Source organism: Aplidium turbinatum, chromosome 7, assembly GCF_918807975.1.
Source record: "Aplidium turbinatum chromosome 7, kaAplTurb1.1, whole genome shotgun sequence".
NCBI classification, from domain to species: Eukaryota; Metazoa; Chordata; class Ascidiacea; order Aplousobranchia; family Polyclinidae; genus Aplidium; species Aplidium turbinatum.
The window spans coordinates 29,406,794-29,432,217 of NC_137478.1; the positions used below are offsets into that span (position 1 = coordinate 29,406,794).

At 39.6% G+C, this 25,424-nt stretch overlaps 1 protein-coding gene across 3 annotated transcripts; it reads right to left on the minus strand.

The window, feature by feature from the left end:
- Window positions 1-403: 403 nt before the first annotated feature.
- LOC145774880 (uncharacterized) lies at window positions 404-22,801 on the minus strand. 3 transcript variants are annotated; one of them, XM_082586211.1, is made up of 22 exons: window positions 21,635-22,801; window positions 21,166-21,317; window positions 20,764-20,884; window positions 20,174-20,341; window positions 19,313-19,465; window positions 18,863-19,009; window positions 17,941-18,066; window positions 17,552-17,722; window positions 17,167-17,259; window positions 16,321-16,440; window positions 15,797-15,988; window positions 14,218-14,309; window positions 12,248-12,347; window positions 11,512-11,655; window positions 11,237-11,386; window positions 10,571-10,873; window positions 10,051-10,209; window positions 9,407-9,565; window positions 8,317-8,502; window positions 7,831-7,948; window positions 7,202-7,302; window positions 404-6,842 (listed from the first exon to the last, which is right to left on the minus strand). In XM_082586211.1, exons 1-22 carry the CDS (start codon window positions 21,927-21,929, stop codon window positions 6,826-6,828), a joined length of 3,267 nt encoding a protein of 1,088 aa, XP_082442337.1. In that variant the 5' UTR covers window positions 21,930-22,801; the 3' UTR covers window positions 404-6,825. The 3 variants fall into 3 exon arrangements, with proteins under 3 accessions (XP_082442337.1, XP_082442338.1, XP_082442336.1); XM_082586212.1 differs by having other exon boundaries at window positions 11,249-11,386; window positions 15,797-15,991; XM_082586210.1 differs by having other exon boundaries at window positions 15,797-15,991.
- Between the last annotated feature and the right edge of the window lie 2,623 nt (window positions 22,802-25,424).

The window sequence follows — 25,424 nt, forward strand, 5'->3', positions numbered from 1 at the left end:
GAAGCACTGTGATTGGTCGTTTATGCCCATAACAACCATTCACAACGATCCACACGAACGCAATGATATCAAACTTTCAATATTTTGAAAACGTGTGTAGATAATGTTCTAATCCTCTGCTCAACACATGCCTGTGCTATTTTCTACACTTTGGTGTAACACACCTGCGCAACAAACACAACTTTTTACATCTTTTCAACGTAGCCGGACATTGAAACTTTATAAAGAAAATGTAGTTGCTGAGGTATTGCTCCGCTTGACATTCGATACTTGCTGACATACCCAGTCATTTAAGGTTACTTTCGGTCATTGACCTTTCGAGGGTCAATGTCCATTTTTAAACCAGACACTGGATCTTCTTGAAGATTTCTGTCCCAAAATTGCATGAAAGACAATACGCGGATGTGCTGTATAATTTTATTCTACTAAAGCCAACTACTAACACAACACTGTACATACACAAGCATCAAAAGTTGAAGGATAATGATCAGAAATCCATTATGTACAATATCACTGGAACAATGCACCAACCACAGAAGCTTCGGCAAAATTTCTCTTCCAATTTAGTTGGCATTTTGAGACTGGGTTGTTATAAATTTATGAGAAAGATCTAGTAAAAACTTAAAAATTATGTTTAGTTGATGGGAATGCTGTTTTGAGCAAAACTTAAGATTTTTCTCAGCAACTGCGTGAGAGTTGCATCAGGCGCAGAAATGGCCTTCAATTATTATCAAGTACGATATATAAAGCATGACACGCAAAACTATGTACAAGCGACACAAGCATCACGGAATACAACTTGCATTGGTCATTACAAACACGATACAGAAAAAAAAGGGTGGGCACCTTGGGGTTAGGCCACAAGTACCGACCCGCGAAAAGAACTACCCATTTATGACGCCACGACGCTGTGACGTCAATGTATTAAGGGAACATGTCACGAGCGAGCATAGAAACAATTGATAACTACCCACGAAAGTGTATTGCTTTGATAACACAAAACCAGCCAAAAAGCCAAGACTTTACATCACACCTTCATCAGATTGAGGTAAAGTCTTGGCTTCTTCTTGGCGGAGTCAGCAATGGTACACAGCAAGATGAGTACAATGGCATTGCACAGAACACTGGCGGATGAATCTTCATTTTGTGGTAAACTCGAGACTGATGAAATGCACTATGTAATCAATGAGGGGATTTGTTGGGTTTGAAGTGCTTCTTTATCAGTTTTCTTTTATATCAAAAAACAAAACAAAAAACAACTTGCAAACACATTATTCTTTAAACCGGCGTGCAATTGCCAGTATAAACCCTTACAATCGATCACTACATAATTAAAACGAACCAAGAAGAAATAAAGACACGTAACAAGTTATTGTACCAAGTTTATGGAAACAGTGGGACACTCTGGGCTAAGCTCCAAAGGGCGACCACTTTCTGTCGCCATGGAATGTGAGGCTCAGGCGCGCGAGGGCGCTAGAAAGCGAGCACATGATGACGTAAAGTTTGAAGATTTGCAGCAAGCTTGAAGAATGCACCGCTAAGAGCACAAGTCGAAAAAGCCAGGTCAAAATACTGCTATGTGCAACGGGACTCGACTATGTATATGAGATTTTTACAAGCACCAAAGATAAGATTGAAGCATTTGTTACACCAGAGAGAAAAGTGTGTTGATGGCCCAATCGATGGATCTCGTTTTTTGACCGTATCAAAAGTTTGAAGATGACATAACATGGTGTGAACGTTCAAATGCACAATTTCCAGATTTTTATTCTAAAATTAACTTTTTTTAATAAAAATTTATGAAAGGCTAATAGTATTTATGAACCGTAGTGGATTATAGGGGCAACAATAAAAACGGCAGAAAATCAGAGTGATTGTTCATAATTACCAAAAATCATTGATAAAAATAAATTTGCTACTAAACAACGGTAGGGGGGGGGGGGGGAACACGTTACTCTACTACAAGAATTACACCAAACAGAGCTTAACAAACACAACCAAAACACATCGGGTACCAGCAACATATGAAGTGAACATAAATACCGGGTTATACTGTGTAGCTGTGTCCGCCATATCTTAGCCGCTTGAACAAAATTGTTACGACTGGTTTTAAGGAAATGCTGAGTCACATCTCAAGGTAACGTTCCGGTTAACTGCACAAGCCTTCTCATGCATACAATTTTAAGGGGCTATACGAGCAGGTACAATGCATAGCGTCAAATTAAAACACTGGAACAAAAATTATATTTTTTTTTGTTTTAATTTTTTATATTTTTTTTGTTTTTTTTATGACTATAAGATATCACACGGCAAAATACAAGTTGCATTCATCATATTGGCCTCAGCAAAAAAACTCAACCATTTCATGTTGACTGACCACCAGAATGGGTGATAAACAACGCAAAATTGTGAAACTTTTTAGCTGGAGGATGGGCGAAATCGAAAAATAACGATAGAAGAAAATAATAACAGTGCTTGAATGCTACTGCGGATTCGGGAATGCAGGGCATCTGCATTACGTAACAGCCTGGTCTTTGGCCAAATAGCAACGTCTGTTGTGGCGAAGCGTTTTTGTTTCAAAATAAGTTTTTGTTGTACTTTTATTTGAGGTGTTGAGACGTTTACAAACGTTGTTTAACAGCTTATTCTATTGTGAACACACTTGTCATGGTATTGGTGACGGGTAAGATGAATACGAACCTTATAAAATAAAACCGCACCAAAGAAAACAAAGAAAATGTCAATACACCACACGTCCACGTTTCCAGTTGAAAGTATCAAAGATTTCCCAATGGCCGATTTCTCAAAACAGCAAAGACGCGTAGTTTCTAAAAGCTATGAATCGTTGTTTATCTCTTTTCAACAAAAATATGTTCACCTTACAAACACAACCGAAAAGAACAATTTTTTTATACTTTTAGTACAAAACTTCATTTTTTTTCTTTCTGGAATTCTACAGTGTACATTGCGGAGCTAACTTCGAGAAGACTAAGATTTTGAGCGAATTGACAATCCACAGTGAGAGAGAGAGCGGACAAAAGCTGGCCGGAGTTGAAAGAAATCGAAAACGAGTGTTAGCCAAGATTATTAAAAAAGATTGAATGACAAGCTCTCAGGCGTGGTGTGTGGTTCGCTAGTCTTCGTTGTGTGTCGTGCATTAAAGAGGAGGGGCGTGCATAGGATCCTGGCAAAAATGACGCAATCTTGACCTCATCGCAGGGTGACGCAACGCTCGTGACGTCACATTTTGGCACACAAAACGACCAAAGCAATTGACGCGTGGAAGCATAATAAGTGTTGCTGATGACAAAGTGATTGTGGGGAAAGCGGACATGGTGAAAAACGGGAAATGCAATTGCACGGAGCTCGTCTGGGGGGAGGCTTTTTGGGATAATTTTTTTGTTCCTCCTCCTTGGACAGAGCGTGTGAAGTACGTTTTGAATGAACGGCCCAGACCGCCGCTGTGCTGGGCTCATTTCGAAGGTCAACTATGACTTGTCAAGGCGAAGGCTTCTTTGACCAGAGGGGCCCCCAGGAAGCAGCAAGGGGGAGGGGGGCTAGCAAATACAACACCTTCAATAGAACAGTGATTTTACGCGGCAACAATTCTGCAATATCAACTGAACAAGCAATACAACACAAGGCAATTTGGCGGGGTACAGTCTTCGCATACAGAAATATCACGTGATAATCTCACAAGAAAATGAAGACACTGGTTAAACGTGACGTCATCATCGACACGTGCATGGCTTCAGCGCTTTCAATGACGTCACAGACGCGTACAAGAATGAATATTCTACAGAAAAAAAACAGTCACTCGGTTACCCTACAAATAATATCAAGTATTATGAATATCTTTTTTTCAAGTATTGCTTTTGAAAAGGAGCATGAGTCCGACTGCAATTACAGCGCTGTACCGAGGGAGCTACAAAGACAAGGGGGTGCAAATAGTCCAGCACATCATTCATACAAAGAGACAACCCCTTAAAACGTACCACTAAACACTACAAACTACATTTTTCTTTGATTTTTTTTTAAAGAAGCTTTCTGTTAGTCTTGCGTCGATACGTACAAACACCAGAATACGAAAAACACTTGAAAATGGCGTCGTGCAAGAGGTACGCTAAGCCAGGCAAGGAAAGCCTGTATTCGTCTCAGCTGAACCACGCATTAAGGTTTTAAAATAAAACATGAAAAACCTGTTTTGATGACGTGATGCGCGTCCACAACAGCAGGCAACCACCAGAGGGCAGCATTGTCAATTGACCTAGAGTCGCCGGCTGCCAGTTGAAATTTCAGGATTTTTAAAACGCATTCTTGGCCCGATTGGCTGTTAACAAAATTGAGGATTGCGATAGGCGGTCGCAAAAGACAAGCTCCTACAACTGAACACATAGATGCAAGTTCCGATTCGAAAAATAAACATACGAACAAAAGTAAACTCACAGTTAAAATTTTTTTTTGTTTTTTTTATGAAGCGAAAGGCACAATTACACAATGTTTTAGAAAGACGGGCACCGAAAACCCATTGTTCGGTGTGCTGCGGCCGGGAATCGAACCTCCAGTCTATTGCACAGATATCACAACCTATATTTGTACAATTGAACGAGACAAATGACCAACATAGGACAGCCATAACATCTCTACACCAAAAAATGAGAAAATGTCTTTCAAGTGAAAATATTCATTATGACTTTCAGTAACTGATGCAAAGCGCCGTGTTGTGTGCAGAAAGTTCAAATCAACTTGGTTCAATCTAAGAAAATCGTTTGTCAACACCACCTGTAGTTGTGCAAAAAAGAAAACGGCCGTCCACAAATGGACAAGTAGTCAGCAAGGTAACAGCCTGGTGAAGAGGATGCTTTTTGGGTTTTAAAAATTTTGATACTGCAATGTTTTGCTCGTTGAAATTACTCTATGATGATAATCTCGACCAACATGAAATAGTTGTGCAAGAGCCCAGGCCAACCAACAGGCAGCAAGTTGAGATAAGTCTGTGACATTGTCGACAAGGATTTAGTGTAGAAAAGTGGTTACTTTTTACGTTGAAATAACATTGGATGACATCGACAAACCCTTACATAGCTTGCACGTTGCTGTTAGATCAATATTGCATAGGAAAGGTGCTTAGTTTAAATAAACAAGAGGGGGAAAAATCAATGGCAGTAACCCACTCCTAAGTGACACAACCGGTCATTAAACACGATCAATGCCTACCGCTAGGTAGCACAAGTGCTGCTTCATTTGCAAGTAAGACATTTTCAAGCAATGTCTGAGCAAAAGTTATTTGTTCCTACAGAAAATGTAGAATTATAAAAGAATGCTATGATGAAGGTAAAATACTTTAAAGAGGTGATTTTGATATGCTTGCTTGTTTGGTTTGTCAGCTATATCACCACTGTTGTAGCACCTTAAATCAGGCTCTGTTAGTCTATGGAAAGGCTAAAAGGGTTCAATAGAAATCTAGAATTTTCTTGGTCATTGCTGTGACGATGAAAATGCAAGATTTGCTATTTTTGAACTTGTCTGCTGGGTTTAGTTAAAATTCAGTAAAAGAACTTGTTCGCTATACACAACTTAAAAAAGAAATTGCCAAAAAGTCCAACGTAGAAAAACCAGCATCTTACATAGAACGAACGTAAAAAATGGTGGATTTTTCCATGTTGAATCCCAGATAGCAAATCAACTGTTTTTTACATTGATTCCACATCTGCAGACGTTGAATCAATGTAAAAAAACGGTTGATTTATTATCTGGGTTGTGAGCAACCAAGGAACACCTTACTTTATGTCGTACAGTCAGAACTTTGCAACAAAAACAAGTGGCAAGATATTACAACAACATTAGCACAAACTGGCTAAATTCCAGTCACGTTGATTTCCAACGTCTTCAAATGTCTTATAAACGTAAAAATGGCGAAAAAGAAATCATTTCGGGCACGTACAAAGCGCCCTAAACAATAAGACAGCAATTAAATACACAACGATTGATGTGCGATATTACTCTGAACGTCACGACTCAACAGGAACGTATGTGAGAACGAAGCGTTCGTGACGTCACGAAGTTAACAAAACGGAATGTTGACAAAGTGAAATGGGAAATGACGTCATCGCTGCTCTGATGCCGCGTGCAGTGACGTCACATTTAATGTGTAATAAGTCCACATATCGGCAAACCTTGCGTAGGTAAAAAATCTCACTTTGAAAAGAGAGTGGTGAAGAAAATGTGTTGTATGAAGAGGCTTTGATTGTCTTGGTGTCTAAGTCAGGTTTTTAACAAAAATTCAACAACAAAAACGTTAAGATTACTGCTGCAAAAAAGACGCATTTATCCAACACAGAATTGTTTGGAGAAGTTGAAGGAATTGAGTAATGAAGCTCTTGAACTACCGGGCAAGATGGGGTGGTGGGTATCATTGTGTTTGCTATTTTGTCACAAGTGAAATTATGCTTACATTGTCACCGCGTCTTGAATGTACAAACTTAAAAAAAGCGAGCAAGGACCATTAGTTTAGGTCTAAATTGCGTTTGAAGATGTCTAAACGACGTTATAGTTTGCAATTTAGCTTTGAGACTGCACTATTCCTACACAAGAGACAGAAATAATACTATCACGTTGTCGGGCAACAGCAGGTTCAATGGTGGATACAGAACACAGAACAAAAATGGCGCAAAAATAAACGTAATTGAAACACTGCAGATGCGGGATGGATGTAGAAGGTGGTATGGTCGATGGGGCTACATTACCAAACACTGCAACAAAAGGTTTCACCACTAGCACAGGAATTCGACAGAAGACGGTGTGTTGGGGGTTGCCATAGTCCATTCAGTTATTTTCATTCACTGTGACAAAAAAAAAACAACGTAAGATGGAAGCCAAACAATACGCTAAGTTCGGCAACGCAACTCTTGATCCTTGAGCATGAAAGCTAAACTATTGAACCAAGAAACCACAACTGGTTTGCCAAACTGTTGCAATTTGAATCTATGCTTTAACTACTTGGCTATATAATTATATAATATAATGCATTGGAAACTCGAGCTTATTTTCCATCAAATAGCCCAATAGTCAACGCACAGCTAGATAGCCACTACCAACAACGTTCGCTCCGACTTGGCATTTGCTCTGCTTACAAAGGTGGCACAACTTGTTTCTGCAGTCAAGTGGTTTGAAAAGAACGGTGTCGATAAAGTCTACTCACAGAGTATGTTCTTGAGAGTGGACTCAAGTCCACTGAAAACAGCGGCATTCAGTGGCTCATAGGTTGTTGTTGGCGGGGTCACCACACGTGGCGATTGAGAACTGAAAATAAGCAAGTCCAGTTTTAGCGAGAAACAAAGAAACATCCAGCCAGAAAACCAGTCAGTTTTTCATCAGGATTAAATGTCTGCAGTCCTTGAATCAGCATAAAAAACGATTGGTATGCGACAATGCATTGTGAGTTGTGATCTATCAATAATTATCGATCAGGCGCTTACAATCGACGATAACCCCTCAAGACCAGTTAATATTTTACCAATCACATGTTCGACATAAACAATTAAACATACATGCTTCGTCGGTTTATGCAATAGCAACCACATTAAACCTAATGGGGTAGCCTCAAGTCCACAGCACAGTAGTTTAGCTAAAACCAAACAGGAACAAAACAAACAATTATGCAACTGCAAGCGATAACAAAGAATGAAATAGCAACAGAACACTGATAAGCTGGGTGGGATAGGTCCTTCGCCACCAAAAGATTGTTTTAGATCGTAAAGATGAAGATACAACGCCATCTGTGGTATGCCACAATAGGTAATGGCAATTCCCGAGTCAAAGTTAACTCACTCAGAAGAGGTTTTCGAGCCAAATGCTGACCCGGTTGGCGAGTGGTCACCAAAGCTTGGGGCGTGAGTCTGAGAGGGTCGGCTAGGAGCCCGATTAAACGATGGCCCAGCGATGGAACCTGTAATTTACAATAAACTGTCATCAGGAGCATTAAGTTTAACAGCATTAACAAGTAACAGCTTCTGCTGCTGCTTGCTGCTTACCATGAGGTTGTTCACCCAGGCATTTAGTTAAATAACATGATGCGTTCTACTGGTGCAGATTAAGCTAAACTATCACACGATGTATAAAGTGATAATCTGCTTTTATTCCAACGTTTCGTCCATCAGACGCGACTGACTTTTTCAGGGAGCTAGACCAGGTAGCTGCTACCTGTCTAGCATGGCAAAACACAAGACCATGTTGCTGAAATCAACAATAACTAAAATTTACGACAGTTTAAATTATTTGTAAACACATGTACTAGTGGAGTCGGGTTATACTTACTGGTGGGGTTGTTGAAGATTGAAGTGCTAGTGTTCCAAGGATCAGAGCTCATTGATGTTGATCTTGTGGAAGACCTGGTGGACAGCGACCACGGATCAGGAGTCATTGATGAGGAGGGAGTAACCACATTACCCCATGGTGAAAAATCAGTCGTCGAAGATTCTCCGGAGAGAATAGAAGATGCAGCTGATAAATATATCATGTATGAGAGTACTTACAGGGGGTAACATCTTATTTAACAGACACGGAAGACATTGTGAAATATAAGGGTGGTGGACTGGTGGTGGTCCCATACTCAGTTACTGAACTTCGGGGATGAAAAGATTACAGTCTCATCACACTAAGTCATCGGTATTAATGAAAGCAGAATGGTCAGCTCCAGGTTTTTTTTTAAGGTTTGGTTGACCGCTAAGTAGTTTTAAGAGACCGCAAGTGTTTCATTTAAATACCAAAAAATAGCCATAACTACATACAATCAACGCAACATCAAATAAATTATTCGACAAGGCACAGCTTAAATGATTGTGACAGCGACCAAACAGCCTGCCCAACACGGCCGCCAAACAAGTTTGCTGCACAATCAAACAAAGTGTGCTTGTTGGCTTCTGCTTGTTATGTTTCCACAAGTAAAAACTGATCATTATGCGCCATAAATCAGAAATAAACATTGACGAGTATCGAAGGTGCACTTCTTTTGTGAATAACTCTTTGATTCAGCTGTTAGCTGTACCTCCACTTATTCTTTTTTCCAAACGTGAACTATTGATCGTAGGCTATATTCGTATTATCGACAAGACATAGCGAGAAACAACCGTTACTTTTCTACTGTAGTTGCAAGTCCAAATTTTGGGAAACCGCTGGAGAAATTTGGGGGACCGTTTCGGTCCCCCAAAACACCTTAAAAAAAAACTGGTCAGCTCCTTTCCCTTGGCCGCCTTTCCTTCAGCAACTACGTCCATACAATTTATTGCACCCTGGGAAGAGGTGAGTGGTTTTTGTTAACCAACTTCGGTTAGGTGTGAAATATAAAGCACCGAGTACATTTCAGAAAACTGAATGGCTTCTCAGCCTACGAAACCGAAGATCTTACCACTGCTGGATTGCCAGCCGCTGTCAAATGGCGAACTCTGCGCAGGTTGAGGTGTGGTGGGCGATTTCCAGGTCACTGGGCCTCCAGAGGAACCAGAGAAGAACTTTTCTTTTCCTTGCTGGAGGAAGATCTGCTTCATGGTGTCGAGTTCTCCAACTCCTGAAAGAAATATTGAAAAACTTTGAATGATTTTACGCTAAATTTTATATATATTTGAATTCTTCAGGAAAGTACAAGAGCTTCAACATATGCGACGATGCTGTCAAGGAAATAACACTTGCAATTAATTAAAAGTAAATACAAACAACAAGCAGAGAGGATTTGTTTCTCATCCTCGAAAGACGCCTTTAGGATAGTGCAAAACGAGAAAGACAAGTGAAAACTGTACAAATCACGCCAGGGGTAAACAATCTCTAACCGACTGATAACTAGTAGGCACGTCACGTTGAGTCGTCGTATGAGCCTTTTGGGTCGAGGGTCTATCCTTTTACCACCCCAGATTCACGATGTTCCCGGACTGCACTGGAAGGCTACTAGAGAGCAGCCAGTCTTTGATTTTATCATCCATAACACGCGTGTTAAGTGACTGGTTCCGCCAGTTGAAAATCAGTTAGGTTGCAAAAATCATGACACAAGAAAAGTACCGATGAAGAGGTTCCTAATCTCGGAGTGGATCGAATTAGCGAAGACCTCTCGAAATCCTCTAAGGAAAGACAAGGCCAGATCGTAGCGTTGTTTCCACAATAGTTCGAACAGCTCAGACACACAGGTGTAGGCGTGCTCAGCACTGTCTTTGTCCAATCCTGCAGCAAACAAGGTTATGCGATTATACCATAGATGCAAATGAAATGCAGCAGAATCACCGTCCTCCACTCAACTATTGCTTACATTGCTTATTATATTATATAACAAAGATTTGCAGGATGAGTTTTAACGAAACTATTGCAGATATTAGATGCAGTTTTATTGGGATGAAAAATTCAGATCATTTAATTACTCACTTCTAAAAAAAAGTAAAGCCAACACAAGAAAAGGAATTTAACCGAGGAACAAGACTCGAGACATCAAACCAGTTTTGTACATTGATTCAACGTCTACTAGCGTTGAATCAATGTAAAAAGAGGTCTGGTTTGCTGCTGAACAGACATGCAGTTAGCAGCCTACCTGCAGGCGACATATCAGAGGCAGGCACGTAGCTATTGTGGATGAGGCCGAGCAACCGCTGCTCGGCCGACTTCCATTGCCGGAGCAAGTTGTCGATGATCATGTTTTGCTGGTTGCTGCTGGAGGAACCTGGGGACTCGGTACGTTGCCCCATTTTCCCGTTGAGAACCAGGCCACGATTTCCGCTGCCAGCGGCGCCAAACATCCCTGTGGGGACAGGCCCACGCACGTCGCGGTTATTGGGGGCCATGAATGCGTCAATGGGGCTCGTGGGCGACTTGTTGGGCCATTGGTCGATTCCAGCTAAAAATATATCAATCGGTCAATTAAAAAGAATCATAGAAAAAACCGAGTTTTAAAACCTGATGCTTTCGGAGAATCGTGACTTCGATTTGGCGTTGCATGCAAGGCACAAGAAAAAATAAAATTCAAGATAGTAATCTTTTATTATGTTTACATTGATTCAATGTTAGACAGAATTTGCTTATTAGTTTTTAATTGATACAAAAAACATTCGCCAAATTCATTAGCCAAAACATTCTGACGCAAACCAGAAGTTTTTCACAGCCTTTGATTATTACTGCATCTGCACAGCCACAGACGAAACGTAGAAGCCTCCGCAGTAGAATTATGATTTTAAAAAGTTAAAAAAATCCTTAAAGGTACCTGACGACATACCGGAACCCCATGTTTGGTTCCTGGCCAGGCCTGGTGTTTGTTGGGACAGGTCCACAGAGGGGGAACGGGCGTTCCAAGACGTGAATGGCAAACCCTTCCCTTGTTGAGACGCAAGCAGACTGCGGTCACCATTCAATGCTAAAATAACGTTGCAATGATGTTAGATTGACACTTGACAGTGAGAGTTGTGACCCGTTGTTACAATGCATCGCCTGGACTTACAAACGTTCACGATCAAACCTAAATATAGCCAAGATACTTACTTTGCATTTTAGTGGCCGCGGCAACATTCCACATGTCCTGCGCGCTAGCAGTGGATAGAGCCCGTGCTGGCTCGTAGCCATTGGACGTGTTCTTCCAAGGCATGGTGAGAATGTTCTCAGTGGATGCATCTCCCCACCCTGGGTCTGGAATGACAGAAAATAAGAATCAAATGCACATTGTCTCTTCCTGGTTTCACCTCGAAGATTTAACCTCGTACTGACTTGACCACTTCTGCAAAAATGGTTGATGAACTACTATGCTAGATCAAAATCGCAATAATAACTACATCGATGCTAGTGATGATTAGCTGTTGCCACGGCGTCTGCTGGCATGCGATTAATGAGCTGACAGACGACAGCCAGTGCTGCTAGTCATTAACATACATTGAGGAACCTACACTCGATCATTGAGGCAAGTATGAAGGTTTGTTTGAAAGATACAACTACGTCAATAAGAAACGAGTTTTGCTTGTGGCGTGGGTAGGTGGCAACGGTCTTTATACAAACACTTGAGTAGAATACATTTGTTAATCAGTAATCCATAAACCACAACAACGCGTATAATCACCTTGCAAAATTCACTCATTTTTCATCGATTCAACATCTGCATACGTTGAATCAAACATTTTTAAAGGCTATTTTTTAACCCCTACGATTATGCTTCGGAATATTTATAAAGCTTTGCAAGTTATATTAATGTTAGCCTAGTGCAAAATCATGTTCCTAATGAACTTACATTGGGAGAAATTGATGGCTTGGGCTGCGAGCTGAGGATCAGCATCAGCAAATCTTCCTCCTGAGATGAGATTGCTGGGAATGCGCGCTTGATCGAAGAGCTGCGGATAACATAAATTAATGGATATTTTCAACGTAACATGACAGCATTCTATTTTTAAGAACAATGCTTCTGTTTGCCGTAGAAAGAATACCAAAGAAAATGAGTGTCTTAAATCGAAGAGTGTTCGCATTGATAAATCTGAATTGTAAACATTGCGCTTTGTGCTGTTGGACTTGCTAGGGTCCGATTAAATTAAGTGCAAGGGACAAATATCTCGCACAAACTGAATAATCAACCATGAATCAACCGGTGTACGGTCGTTTGGTCGACAGGACGTTAGGTCGACAGAACGATTTATTTTAAGGTTAGGGTTAGAGTTAGGTTAGGGTTAAGGTTAGTTAACTAACCCTAACCCTAAAATAAATCGTTCTGTCGACCTAACGTCCTGTAGACCAAATGCCTGTCCATCAAACGTCCTGTCGACCAAATGACCGGATACCGAATCAACACACGAGAGCTTACAGTGAGCAAAGTTAGCTGGTTTATATCAAGCACAGTTTGCTTCCAGTAAACAAACCACTTGTGTGACCTCTTGCTGCATGGTTACACAGCGCGTCGATGATCAAGCATTTATAATTGTATTAGGAAGATTAACCACAAATTAAGATAATAAGCGTTTATGCTGAAACCTGACGGACCCAATGCCAGCACACAATTGCTATTGTGAGATTCTTTTCAATAGTACGTATTCCTCGACGACAGTAGATACAAATTTTAAGAATATGACATGTTGATAAGACACATGGAGCGTATTGGGAACAGCGCGCTTTGCCGTTGCTACGAAACCGCTTGCCCAGACCGTTTGAAGACGCAGTGGAAAACTTTGGATTTTTGCTGATGGTGCGAAGCCGGGGAAAATTTCGTAACATTGCTGTTGCTGGGCAAAATAACCACGGTAAAGCGCTGTGGTCTTTTTTTCATGAGTTGAAATCGTTTGAACAAAGAGCATCCAATTTATTATTAAGAACTACGCGAACTTCTGAATAGATTTTCGAGCAGAAAGACTTGTTTATAACTCGAAGGTCTCAAAGCGGATAACAACGACTGATCAAAGATAATCAGTCCCATATTTTACAAGAATTTCCAAGTGCTAGCTTACCGCAAGGCTCATATTTTCAGCTAGTTTTGACAGTATCATAATAAATTGAACGCTGATGTGCCTGCTGTGATAAGCCAGTAAAAAAATCGTAGTGCAGCGATAGGTATGGGCGAGGAAATGTGACGCAGCCGACGTGACATTAAAATATTAAACGTACAGTCGCCTCATTCAACTCTGCAGTGGCAAACAAAGTGAAAATATTTGAAGGCGCTTTTTCGCAGATGCCTGGCGATCTGGAGAAAACGTTTCCTGACAATGCTGCAAGCCAGGGAACATAACACGACATCGACGACTTCCTTCATTTCCGACGAGCAAGCAGCGCGCCTTGCATTCGCGGTGAAACAATGCAAAGCTCTTAGGTTGTTGGGTGACAATTGGAGATGTGCATTGAGGATATGGAGGCAACAGAAACCCAAAATATTTCGGGGTGTGTACCCCAGCTTGCAAAAAAATCTGTCACTTTGACAATAGATTCAATGTACACAAACGTTGCATCAACATAAAATAGCCGTTAGCCGCCTATGCAAGTCGAGTCTACCTGCAGTCTGCACTCGACACTGTAAAAAGAGCTGACGGTCTGGCTCATTGAAAGTATCACAAAGCAAGCGTGTGGGCGGTAACCCACAGTTTCCCGTTCACTGATTAGTATTCTAAAGCAAAAGCTTCCTCAAACACCGTTCACCACGGCTGATATTTCATTCAGCTTTGCATAGTATCAACGCTGTTTCAATTCAATGAAAACATGCCGTAGCCAATGGTGAAGACTTACGCTTTGCTGCTTTTGGGCGAGTTGCGAGAGAAGAATGGAGCTGTGAGTCATTGAAGCGGAACCACCACGAAGCTCTTCCAATGCTTCTTGCTCTGCAAGAAATAACAAGATTATGCAAATTGCAGCAACTATTTTGTTTCACTTTGTGACTAGCAGAAATACAAAGACTGTAGAAAGGTATGCAACAAGACTAGGCATGATCCAGCAAGCAAATCAGTCATTTTTGACATTGTATCAACGTCAGCAGACGTTGAATTGATGTTAAAAAGAACTGATGTCTGACGGTGAATCAATTTTGAAAAAGACCGATTCTGCAAGTTGCTTCATAAAATGTTTTTTTCTACACCTATTCAACGTTAACAAACATCAACTCATTGCGAAAAAGATGGATCTTGTTAGATAGGATAACTTAACGTGTAAACATGATGGTGTCGTAAAGACAAAGCTAAAACTAGTCACGAACTGGCTGTACAGGAGTCGTTGACAGAAGAGACGGCGCTCGTGTTGTCGCAACCACAGTAACACAAAATTATGACGTAGAGAGACATTGCGTCTTGCAAGCCAGAAAATCCGTCATTTGTTATATTGATTCAACGTTCAATGTAAAAATGGCGGATTTTGCTGTCTGGACAAGTCAAGAAACATGCTACTGTTGCAAGTCGTTTGCACAAACTGCAACTCTTCTGCAACGGACAATCAATAACCGCGTGCCAAAGTAACATCACGAAGCACAACGACCAACCACCAAGTATTGCGCGAACCTTCGTTCTCGATGCTTCTCGAATGCAATGTGACGTCACGGCGACATACTCGGGCGGTATTCAAATGACATTGCGTCATCGAAAGCGATAGACATTCCAGAATGGCGCAACAGCTGTTTAGGCGTTGGTGCGCGAACAAAGGCATTTTCTTGGGCCTTAATTGATCTCAAATAAAAACTGTATAGCCAGAAAGCAAATCAGTAGTTTTTTACATTGATTCAACGTCTGCAGATGTCAAATCCATGTTAAAAACGACTGATTTGCTGTCTGGCGAGAGCTCATACAAATATGGCCAAATGCAACAGTGGATTGGAACGAATAGCGTCACACCGACCTACCGTGTGCTGACCTGCACTGAGATAGTGTTTACTTTTGAACATATTGCAATGCGTCATCGTACGACGGATGAAGAGATGAGAGTTTCTGTTACAACTAGCAGGCTGTACCAACGGAAAAGAGACCAAACAGAAATAAGGCGCTGGCAAGGAACTAAGGAAGCGTGCGGACATTTGCCAACATGTTTACAGTAAACTGCGTGATTAAGGTTTTATCAGCGTCCACTCAGAAGCAAAATGACATTGTCGACTTCAATAAATTAATTACCACACCCAGCAGGCGTTAAATATCATGTAAACATGGACTGAGTTGCTAACGGGGCTACAGCCTTTGTGATGTGTAGACTGCGTTGCAGAAACATTGACTACACGCTAAGTGCAGTGACCAGTGACAAGAAAACATCATACCTTTTAATTTTATTGATGTTCAGAATATGTGATTGTTCTGTTGGCATAAGGAAAGTAGAAAAACACCCAACTTACTTCGTAGTTGAGCGACTTGCGTATTGGTCAGTGTTGAGAGATCACAACGTATTTTGCGACTTTGAGGAGGACCTCCGATGGGAGGGTAGCAGCTCATTGCGTCTTTGGGCATAGCTGGGTTCATTATGGCTGGGTTGGTTGCTGGATTCAATGTGGTGGCAAGACCCTGATTCATCAAGTCGCTGTAACTGGCTGCTGTGTATAATAACATCATTAGCAATTAAGCTTCTGCTCACAAGACCGATCCATAGTTTACTGTTGTGATGCTTGCTGCTAAGCGTAACAAACTATAGAAAGCGCTTCGGCACAAAAACAGGGATCTGACATTATCAAGTGAAATCAGAGTAAAGTGGGGTCCGACTCTCGGCCACTTCATAACAATCCGGTACCTCCGACAATTTTCTTAAATTGAGTGAATACTTCATTTTCTTTTCATTTCATCCTACCATTAAACCTACAAGAATTCTTAAGCTTACACAAGTAAGTGAAATAAAGGTTTCGTGATGATTAAAAATAAAACCTACACTTGATCGGCAGTTGGACATGAGCTGCAGGTATCTGGGGGAGGTATTCCCCAAAGATCCCAATCCGTGAGATGTCGTTCTTGGGTGGAGGAGGTTTTATGGCGTCTGGTGGAAGTTCACCTACAGGGAGGAGATGTCATAATTGAACTATTGATGATGCCAATGTTAAAGTAAAATATAGCATAGCCTCTCTACAGATAACCGGACGACTCTTATAATACCAACAATATCAAGGCTCTTGAGGGTGACAAATCAAATATTGTTGGGTAGACGGTTTAAGTTGGAACTTTGGAAGGCATCATGATTAACATTCAGCACTATTGCCAATTTTAGTTACAAACCAAAAAGTTACTTTTGAGTAGCGCTAGTAACATTTTTGTTAACTTTTAGTAGAGTAATGTTTAAAAAACTGGAAATTTCCAACAGATTCAATTGTAATACTGCAATGAATAGACCATTTCTTTGAGAAAGCTCATTGTCATCGTGTCATTTTAACTGAATGGCCCGTTTCGGTGAGTCCGATCCCTATTCGGTGATTTTTTCAATTTTATTTTTTAAATTATCGGGTACCGTAGCCTGATTATCATTGCCGTTTTAGGGTTAGGGGTTAGAGGTTAGGAACTCACCAAATCGGACTCACCGAATAGTAGCAGACCCTCATTTTAATAACTGCGGTGCAAGGCAAAGATCAAAACAACTGCATATGAATACAACCAACGAAGGTAGCGTGGAACTTTTCAATTTTATAAATAAGAACATTTTAGTTCAGCCATCCTATCACTGTGATGCAAGCATAGAAAGTTTAGGAAGAATGGAAGTAGAAACATTAAGTATGGTAGCACAAACCTCTAAAGACTTTTCCCATTTCACCCATCGGTCCAATGGGCGGGTAGCACTCGTAACTGCCAGGTTTTTTCTCGCCGTCCTTGTCAGCGTCATCTGAGAAAGCAAATCTTAAGTCGTCTAGAACTCCAGGTAATCACAATTTTCTGGAGTGACTTCTCCCTTGGTTGCTCACACAATTCATACAAAAGCTAATTCGATCATTTGGTATTCATTTGTTCGAAATTGATTTTGAACAATGCTATTGCTATAGTGATTGGTGATTGAGATTATGCTTCATAACAACCTTCTGCGGTGTAGCCTAGTGGAGAGAACTCCTTTAATCAGCCCAAAATACATCAAGTGTACCAGACAAGACACCCATAACATTAAAAATAAAAACGCTTACTTTTCGGAGGAGGGTTGTTGTTTAGGGGTGTACTGTTTGTCGTTGGGGAAGCAATGGAAACAGGGAGCAGCTTGTCCTTTGGTGGAGCTGGCTCGGATGTTTCCACAGGGGCTGATGGAGTTTCGGGTTTCTTCAAAAGTGAAAACGGAAACGTGGGCTTGGGAACGTCATCTGCAAACAATCATCGGCTGTTAGACGCTCGGACGAGTGGGATAACTTATGTATATCACCGCTTCTATTGCCAAAAGGAAATAATCGTTATGAGCATCTAAACTTTGCATTATTCAATAAAGATCTGATAATGTTAAAACTATAACTGCACGAGGCATGTTTACTGTTTTGTAACATAAGAATTAAGAAAGCTCATGCTTCGATTTAATCATGCATACCTGGCATGGCTCCTATCTTGTCCGTCTTCAGTACAAACTCCAGAGCATTAAACCAGTCCCCATAGCTGAGAATCTTGTTCGCTTCAATGTCGAAAAAGCAAGCCACGGCGTCAAGGTACTGGCTCGCTGTACAAGTAAAGATTTGGACTTAATATTTGGTTATTATAGGTTAGGTCGTTTCAACGTCAGCAAATGTGTGAAAATAGTAATGTTTGCTATCTCGGATGAAACACATTGCTTTGAAAGGGTCTGCTACTATTCGGTGAGTCCGATTCGGTGAGCCTGATTCGGTGAGTTCCTAACCTCTAACCCTAACCCCAAACCCTAAAACGGCAATGATAATTAGGCTACAGTACCCAATAATTAAAAAAAAAAATTGAAAAAATCCCCCGTTAAGGGATCGGACTCACCGAAACGGGCCATTCCGGCTTTGAAACAAAGGCATAGAAAAGAAAATCTAATTACTTGAAAATCTCTACATCCTTTGGTAACGTTGGCTGCAGCCTGCATTTTAGTGGAATGAACCAACAATTCGTCGTTTGATAAAGCCTTGTAAAGTGGGCAATGCGTACAATGAGTGTGCACTACAATTAATTTTCAATGGCAAACCAATCAGAAAGATTAACAAAAGTCATAAGCTGCTGAAAGATGAAAACTGTAACAAGTGGTTTAGTATTTGACATCACTAGGTACATTGGTTAAGAATAGAATGGTAGGTAGATTGAAAGGACCATACCTTGGCGAAAAGAAAGTCAAACACACCTCTGAAAGGTTACCTCCATTATAATACGGTACAGTACAACTTAAAGACATTGGGTGCAGCTAATACCAAAATTCTGAACGTGACAATTAAATGTGGTAGAATAACGTGAAATAAGATTGAAAATGACTTAACTACCAGGGTACATTTAAATGTTATTACCGGTTAGGTTCATGACAGAGCTGACGGCAATTTGGAACAACGGCACATCGTCCAGGTGGTGCTGGAAGCAAGTTAACCGTGCTTCACTTAAACTGAGATAGATCAGTCCTTTCCCTGTCACGTGCATGTAAGACTCTTTCACCATTCCTGGATGAGATGTAAATGATTGTAAGCAAGTGCAGTTCAATGTGTGGACTTCAAACAGTTACTTGATTGATAAAATTGCAAGTTGGTGTGACAACTGACAACTCTACATTCTACAGCAACAACTCACTACAATCGACATTACAATGAAAAAAACACAATCGACAAGAAGAATATTAACCTGAATTGGTTTGGTCAATAAGTCTTGTGATAATAAGCAAGTGTTTTGAAAGGTTACTTGATAATTATATTAGAACGAAAAGCATTACAACACTTTTAAAGCTAATGACTTTATTTGGCACTCACCACAATTCAGTATCTTGGCAATATTTTCATCTATCATGGTTGGATACTTTCGTTTGAGGACAGTGTACTTAGTGTAAAGCACAAGATTAACCCAATTCATTACTGTTTCCATTGTGTCGTGTTGCAAGTATGTGAAGGCAACAGTATTCCCATCTGCAAAATTTAGATAACAATGTGTTAAAAATGCAGTATACCGAACAATAAAACTAATGCAAAAGAAGTGAGGTTCCACAATGGCAAGCATACTTTCTATTTCCATCCACGCTAATTTGCTTTAAATTATAAAATTATGTATCCAAAGCCACCCCAAAACAAACCGACGATGGATTATGATGATGATGACTTTCATAGGGCTAGAAAGGGCACACTAGAAACTTACACTCACTGTTGATAAGGTTTCAGCAAATACAAGTTAATCATTTTACATCAGCCCAACATTTCCAGACGTTAAAAAGAGATAAACTTTTATCAGCCAAGTAGCCACTTAAGCTGAATCCAGACAGCAAAAATCAGTTTTACATAGATTCAACATCTGCAGATGTTGCACCAATGTCGGTAGACGTTAAATCTGTGCCGATTTTACTGTTATGTGATTAGTGTTTCACCACATGATAAGCAATGACAAACAATGACAGTGTACTTTGAATTATGGTTGAAAAAAAGCAATAGGCCCACTTCATTGGTCAAACCCAGATGGTGGAATGACTTGCTTATTGCTTATGCTTATCAATTATTTATTTGGTTATTGCAAATAAGTGTTAAAGCCAGGATATATACTTTTAATATATAAGAAAATGACATACCATGATCAAATACAATGGCACTATATTTGCTTAGATAAGTTGCTAACATTATACTAACCTTTGCCACTGCTGACCCTGTAGGTTAGTTGCAGTCCGTTTTCATGGCCAATTCTTTTTGAGTTGACTACCACTGTCTCAATACACTCAACAGGTATTTCTTCATTGCCTTTGTCAGAGGTGAGATAAAGCGTGTCATTTTGTATTACCACACAGCAGTGATATGTTTCTGAAAACAGGAAAGGTTTTATCAATCAGTAGCTTTTCATTTCCCACAACATGCTCCACTTCCCATAAGTCTCATAATTAAACTCTTAACAACAATTTGCTCAGTCTCAATAATGACAGTTCACTAAAAGATATTGAGTAAAGTTAGTAAACCATATCTCCCAAGTTGTAAACAAAATTGGCATGTTGAACAAAACATCCTTATTGGAAATGTCTATTTTTTCAAATTTCCAAAATAAGTTAAGTTGAAGAACTTTTAAACAACTCTGGCGAACAAAATTTACTTTAGTTTTTGAACAAAAACACAGGTATTTTCCACACTGATTCCAAATCAATCTGATTTTATTTTTTTGGTGGTCTATATAATTAATGATGACTTGATCAAATGCTTTAGTAATAACAATACAGTACTGTATTTCATACCTCCTTTTGGAGTAGGTCTAATGAATTGGTATCCAATAAATTGCTTCTTGCTCGCCATTTTAGCTGGATTTTCTGCAGCTTCGCCCGCATTTCCACTGTATTTACATTTGATCCAATGCTCCTGAAATACAGCAGTTTTACAAGAACCCTCTTGAGAAAAAGTTGTCGCCAATCCACAACACATTAAACTTTACTCTTGTTGAGCATTGATGGAAGCTACTTTTCGAAAGCAAAAAGATTGTTTGCAGACTCAGTTATCTGCTACCAACATAGACAGGTTGCTTTTGTGGTTTACTTTAACCTCAGAAAATTTCATCTTAATCTGATCAATGCTTTTGTAAGACTTCAGTGAAACTTGTTGTACATACCTTTATCAAAGCAAATTCATCACAAATACCATACCTTCAATTTGATGCCATCATTAGCAGAGGGTCGATATTGCCAAACTGGAGAGTTCTTCAACAAAGTTGCATTTGTTTTTTTGTTTCCATTATTTTTGATTTGTGCAACATCTTTTTCTTCCCAAACATGAGCAAATTGTGTGGATAAGATTCCTTAAAATTAAAAAGAAAAACTTAGTATCATATAAAGCATTGTGTATATGTATAATTGCTGGTTGAAAAATATGAATAATAAGTCTGCTAACCCGCCACGTGCTGCGAAAATAACAGCTGATAACCACATCTTATAAAATACGATATTAATTTTCTAAACTTAAACCAAATGCCAAAGTGTGTTGCAGTAATTTTTTTACCTGTCTCAAAGTAAATTTGTCAAAAAAACTGATTTACTCCCATCCTAAATATATACAATCTAAAAAGCCAGAGCAAGACTAATTATGTCCAAGAAGCCTACAAATCTTGTTTCTTACCACTTGTTGAAGCATCAGCAGAGGTATCATTGACATCTGGTGATTTGTAGTGATTTTGATGCTCAATATGAACGAGCTTGCAGTCATCGCAAACAAGTATTCCATAAGACAACACTGCCCATGCATTTTCCATGTTAATGGCAGCACTGCAGTCAGCACATAACTCATTGCCTGGTTCTTTTAAAAGTTCAGCAACAATCAGTCTCTTTGATGGGTCTGCTCTTGATGTTGGCATAGGTAAAGTTGGAAGCGGCGGATAGTCGGATCTCATCGTGTTAAAGTTATTGTTCTTCATGTAATAATGCTAAAGCACCAAATTTGCACAGTGCTATCAGTGGTAAGGGTAGAATGTTCGAAACAATGTTTTGTGTTTCTTTTTTTGTTCAAAGCGAAAAGGTTATCTTCTTTGAAGATGTCACACGAAAGCTAGCAAATGCGTAATGCAAAAATTTCAATGCACTCAAAAATACTCAACACAGTCGTATCATTGCATGTAGAGAAAAAATACATAAATAAGGCGGCTATAGTACAATACCTGATGTACGGATGTGCTACGACCGAAGAAAAAAACAGTGTATTTTCAAACTTTGTCCCAAAAATATGTAGTACCTACACTAAACAAAGAAGAATAACCTGAGTGAAGTTATTCTTGATAAAATCTTAAGATTATACGAAGGTTGTATCAAGACTTACAGCATTAAAGAGAACACGAGATTAACAAAACACACATATGCTGGGAAGACAAAAACCAGGAAGGAACACTGCACTTCCCAAGCGATAAAATGAACAAAAAATAAGCGAGCAAAAAAGACGAATTGGCAGCAAATGGAAACCACAGTGTTAAAAAGGGGGTAGTTTTTAAAATACAGAAAATATGAAAATCACACTAGTGAATGAAGTATACTACACAATAAAAGACAAGAATGTTTAAGTGGCCGAGTCAAACAACTCAAATGCACTTTAAATATAAAAGTGCAACTTGCTATGCAGTCCAAAGAGAACTATTGCAGATGCTCTCTTTGGCGGCGGATCATGAGACGTGTCACTGAAGAAAAGTGCTTGAAATGTAACAAAATTTTCAACCAGCAGGATGTTTTTGCTTCCTCAAAGAAAACTTTAAACTGCAAAGACTTGCCTTCAAAGCAGAAAAAGCAAGATTACACTACAACTTATTGCTGAAATGCAAACAATAAAAGTATAATAGATGATCAGGCTAAGCTGTAGCCTACTAAGGTCATAGCCTAGTCACATTGCTTAAAATATTAAAACAACAGTATGCCACATTTTGATAACAGTTCCTGTGAGTCTTTACTTTGTATTTAAATAATTTGGGAGTTTGTTGGTAAGTAGAAAAAAATCGGTTACTTGTATGACCTATTTACCAGATGTTTCGACATGATCATTAGAAAAATCTGGTTAATGTGCTTTTTATGGAGCAATTGGAGCATGTTTGGCACTTGGAAAAGGTGACTTGACTAAATCGTAAAGAAGATTCTCAAGGTGGGATGTAAAGTTTTGCATGCAACAAGAGCTTTGGATCTTTTTCCCCGGATGCAACCTAGTTCGGACCCTGAACAGTTCGTACCCTCAGTTCGTACCCTGAAAAGATCGAGAGAAAAAATTTAAAAAAAGCGGAAGTCGCTGATCGCAGTTTCCGCAAACATTTTTAAATTTTCCCTCTGAAAAGGTCGAGAGAAAGATAGCACAAAGCCGAAGTCGCTGATCGCAGTTTCCGCTAACCCTCGCTCATCGCAGTTTCAGCAAACATTTTTCCGCAGTTTCCGCTAACCCTAACTCTAACCATAGGCTAATCCATGCTCTAATCCTAACCCTCGCTGATCGCAGTTTCCGCAAACATTTTTCCGCAGTTTGTGCTAACCGCAGTTTCCACTAACCTTTACCCTAACTCTAACCATGCTCTAACCCTCGCCGATCGCAGTTTTTGCAAACATTTTTCCGCAGTTTCCGCTAACCCTAACCATCGAGTAATCTATGCTCTCTAATCCTCGCTGATCGCAGTAGGGATTGTAGATCATGGGGATGCGAAACTTCATCCGCTTTTGGCTTATCCGCAACACTAGAAGGGTTACGTTTTTTTCTAATTTACAAAATACTTTACTTTTTATGGGTTATATAAGAAGAGTTAAGTTGGTTTTAAAGTAATTTAAGGTTTTTAGTTGAAAGCAAGCCTGCAGTAAAGCGTAAAAAAAATGTTAAATTGGCAATTGACCATTCTAATGTTGAAGAAACAACGGAGTTGCGCGTCCCGTAATGTACCGTCCCTAGATCGCAGTTTTTGCAAATATTTTTCCGTAGTTTCCGCTAACCGCAGTTTCCGCTAACCCTAACCCTCGACTCGAGTTTGTTTGCGGAAACTCCGATCAGCGACTTCGGCTTTGTGCTATTAAACTGCGATCAGCAACTTCGGCTTTTTTGAATGTTTTCTCTCAATCTTTTCAGGGTACGAACTGAGGGTACGAACTGTTCAGGGTACGAACTAGGTTGCACCCTTTTTTCCCAACCTAGTGCATAGTGGTTCCTTTTTGACTAAGCTTAGCAGATAGACACCAGCATGAAATAATGAGCAGCCTGGTCTGTTGAAGTTAGGTGCTGGCAATAGCTACCCTGGCTTGACTTTCCTCTATGCCCTAAATTTGTAATACGTTTTCTTTTATAGAAAAAATAGGACAACACAAACCTATTATACTTAACAGTTAAAACTACAAATTGAAGGTAAGACATGTGAAAATGAACTTTACTTATTGAGCTAACAAGATCTAAATTTTAAATTATTGTGCAATACGAGTTAAACAACCTTTTTCACAAATTTTCCAACTACTGTGCTAACTGCTGGCCTACAGTACCGTACTATTCTTTATAATGCAAATGAACACTCATTTTGCATCAAACTGCTAAACTACATTTATCTGCATCTTCAGTATGTTATGTTTTCAAATTTTCAAAATAATCACAGTAATCTGAATTCGTGAAATAATTACAGTCTTCACGTTAAGCACTTGTTAAAAAACCGCAATTAATGCACTTCATCAAACGCGACGCCATTTTTAAAAACGGGAATTCAAAATGATGAAGTATATTTCCGCAAATGGCAAAGATTGCTTCAATAAAAAATGAACACAAGCATGCACATTTTATCACTTACATTTCTGAAAGCAATTGACCTTATTTCTGCATTTCAGTTCAAATTTAGCACAAAAACCTGACCTGCAAACTGGTTAGATTGCGATCAGTACGCCCTTCCATCATTGACTGATGTCATGGAAAATGTCCACCTAGTGACAGACAACACATACGTGCTTGTCATGGTCACGTGACAAAAGACTCAACCGTTTGAAAGCTTTTCTCTTTTATTTCATAATAGGAGGAATGAGCGATAATTTCTTTCTCTTTATTATCTTTTTTAACATGCCTCGTGTTAAGTCTGGGCGCGACAGAGCAAGTTTGTTTGCTCGTTTGTTTGTTAAAATCTGCGTTCGTAAAAATGTGCGTCGCTGGTTTTTCCAGTTTAAATCAAAGGGCAGTCGGTATTCGTTGTGAAATTTAATGTTTCGTAGAATTATTCATGAATTTGAAAAAAAGTATTTCAATTGCGAGCTATGTATGCAATTTGCTACCAACTGGCAAAAGAGGAACAAAATAAAGCTGTCAGTTTACATTCCAAAGTCATGAAACAATATTTTAACTAGTATTTTCTGCTGAATTTTTTTTTATTTATTCATGAAATATGTTGTGCAAAAACTGCATTAACAAAACTACAACACCTTTTGTC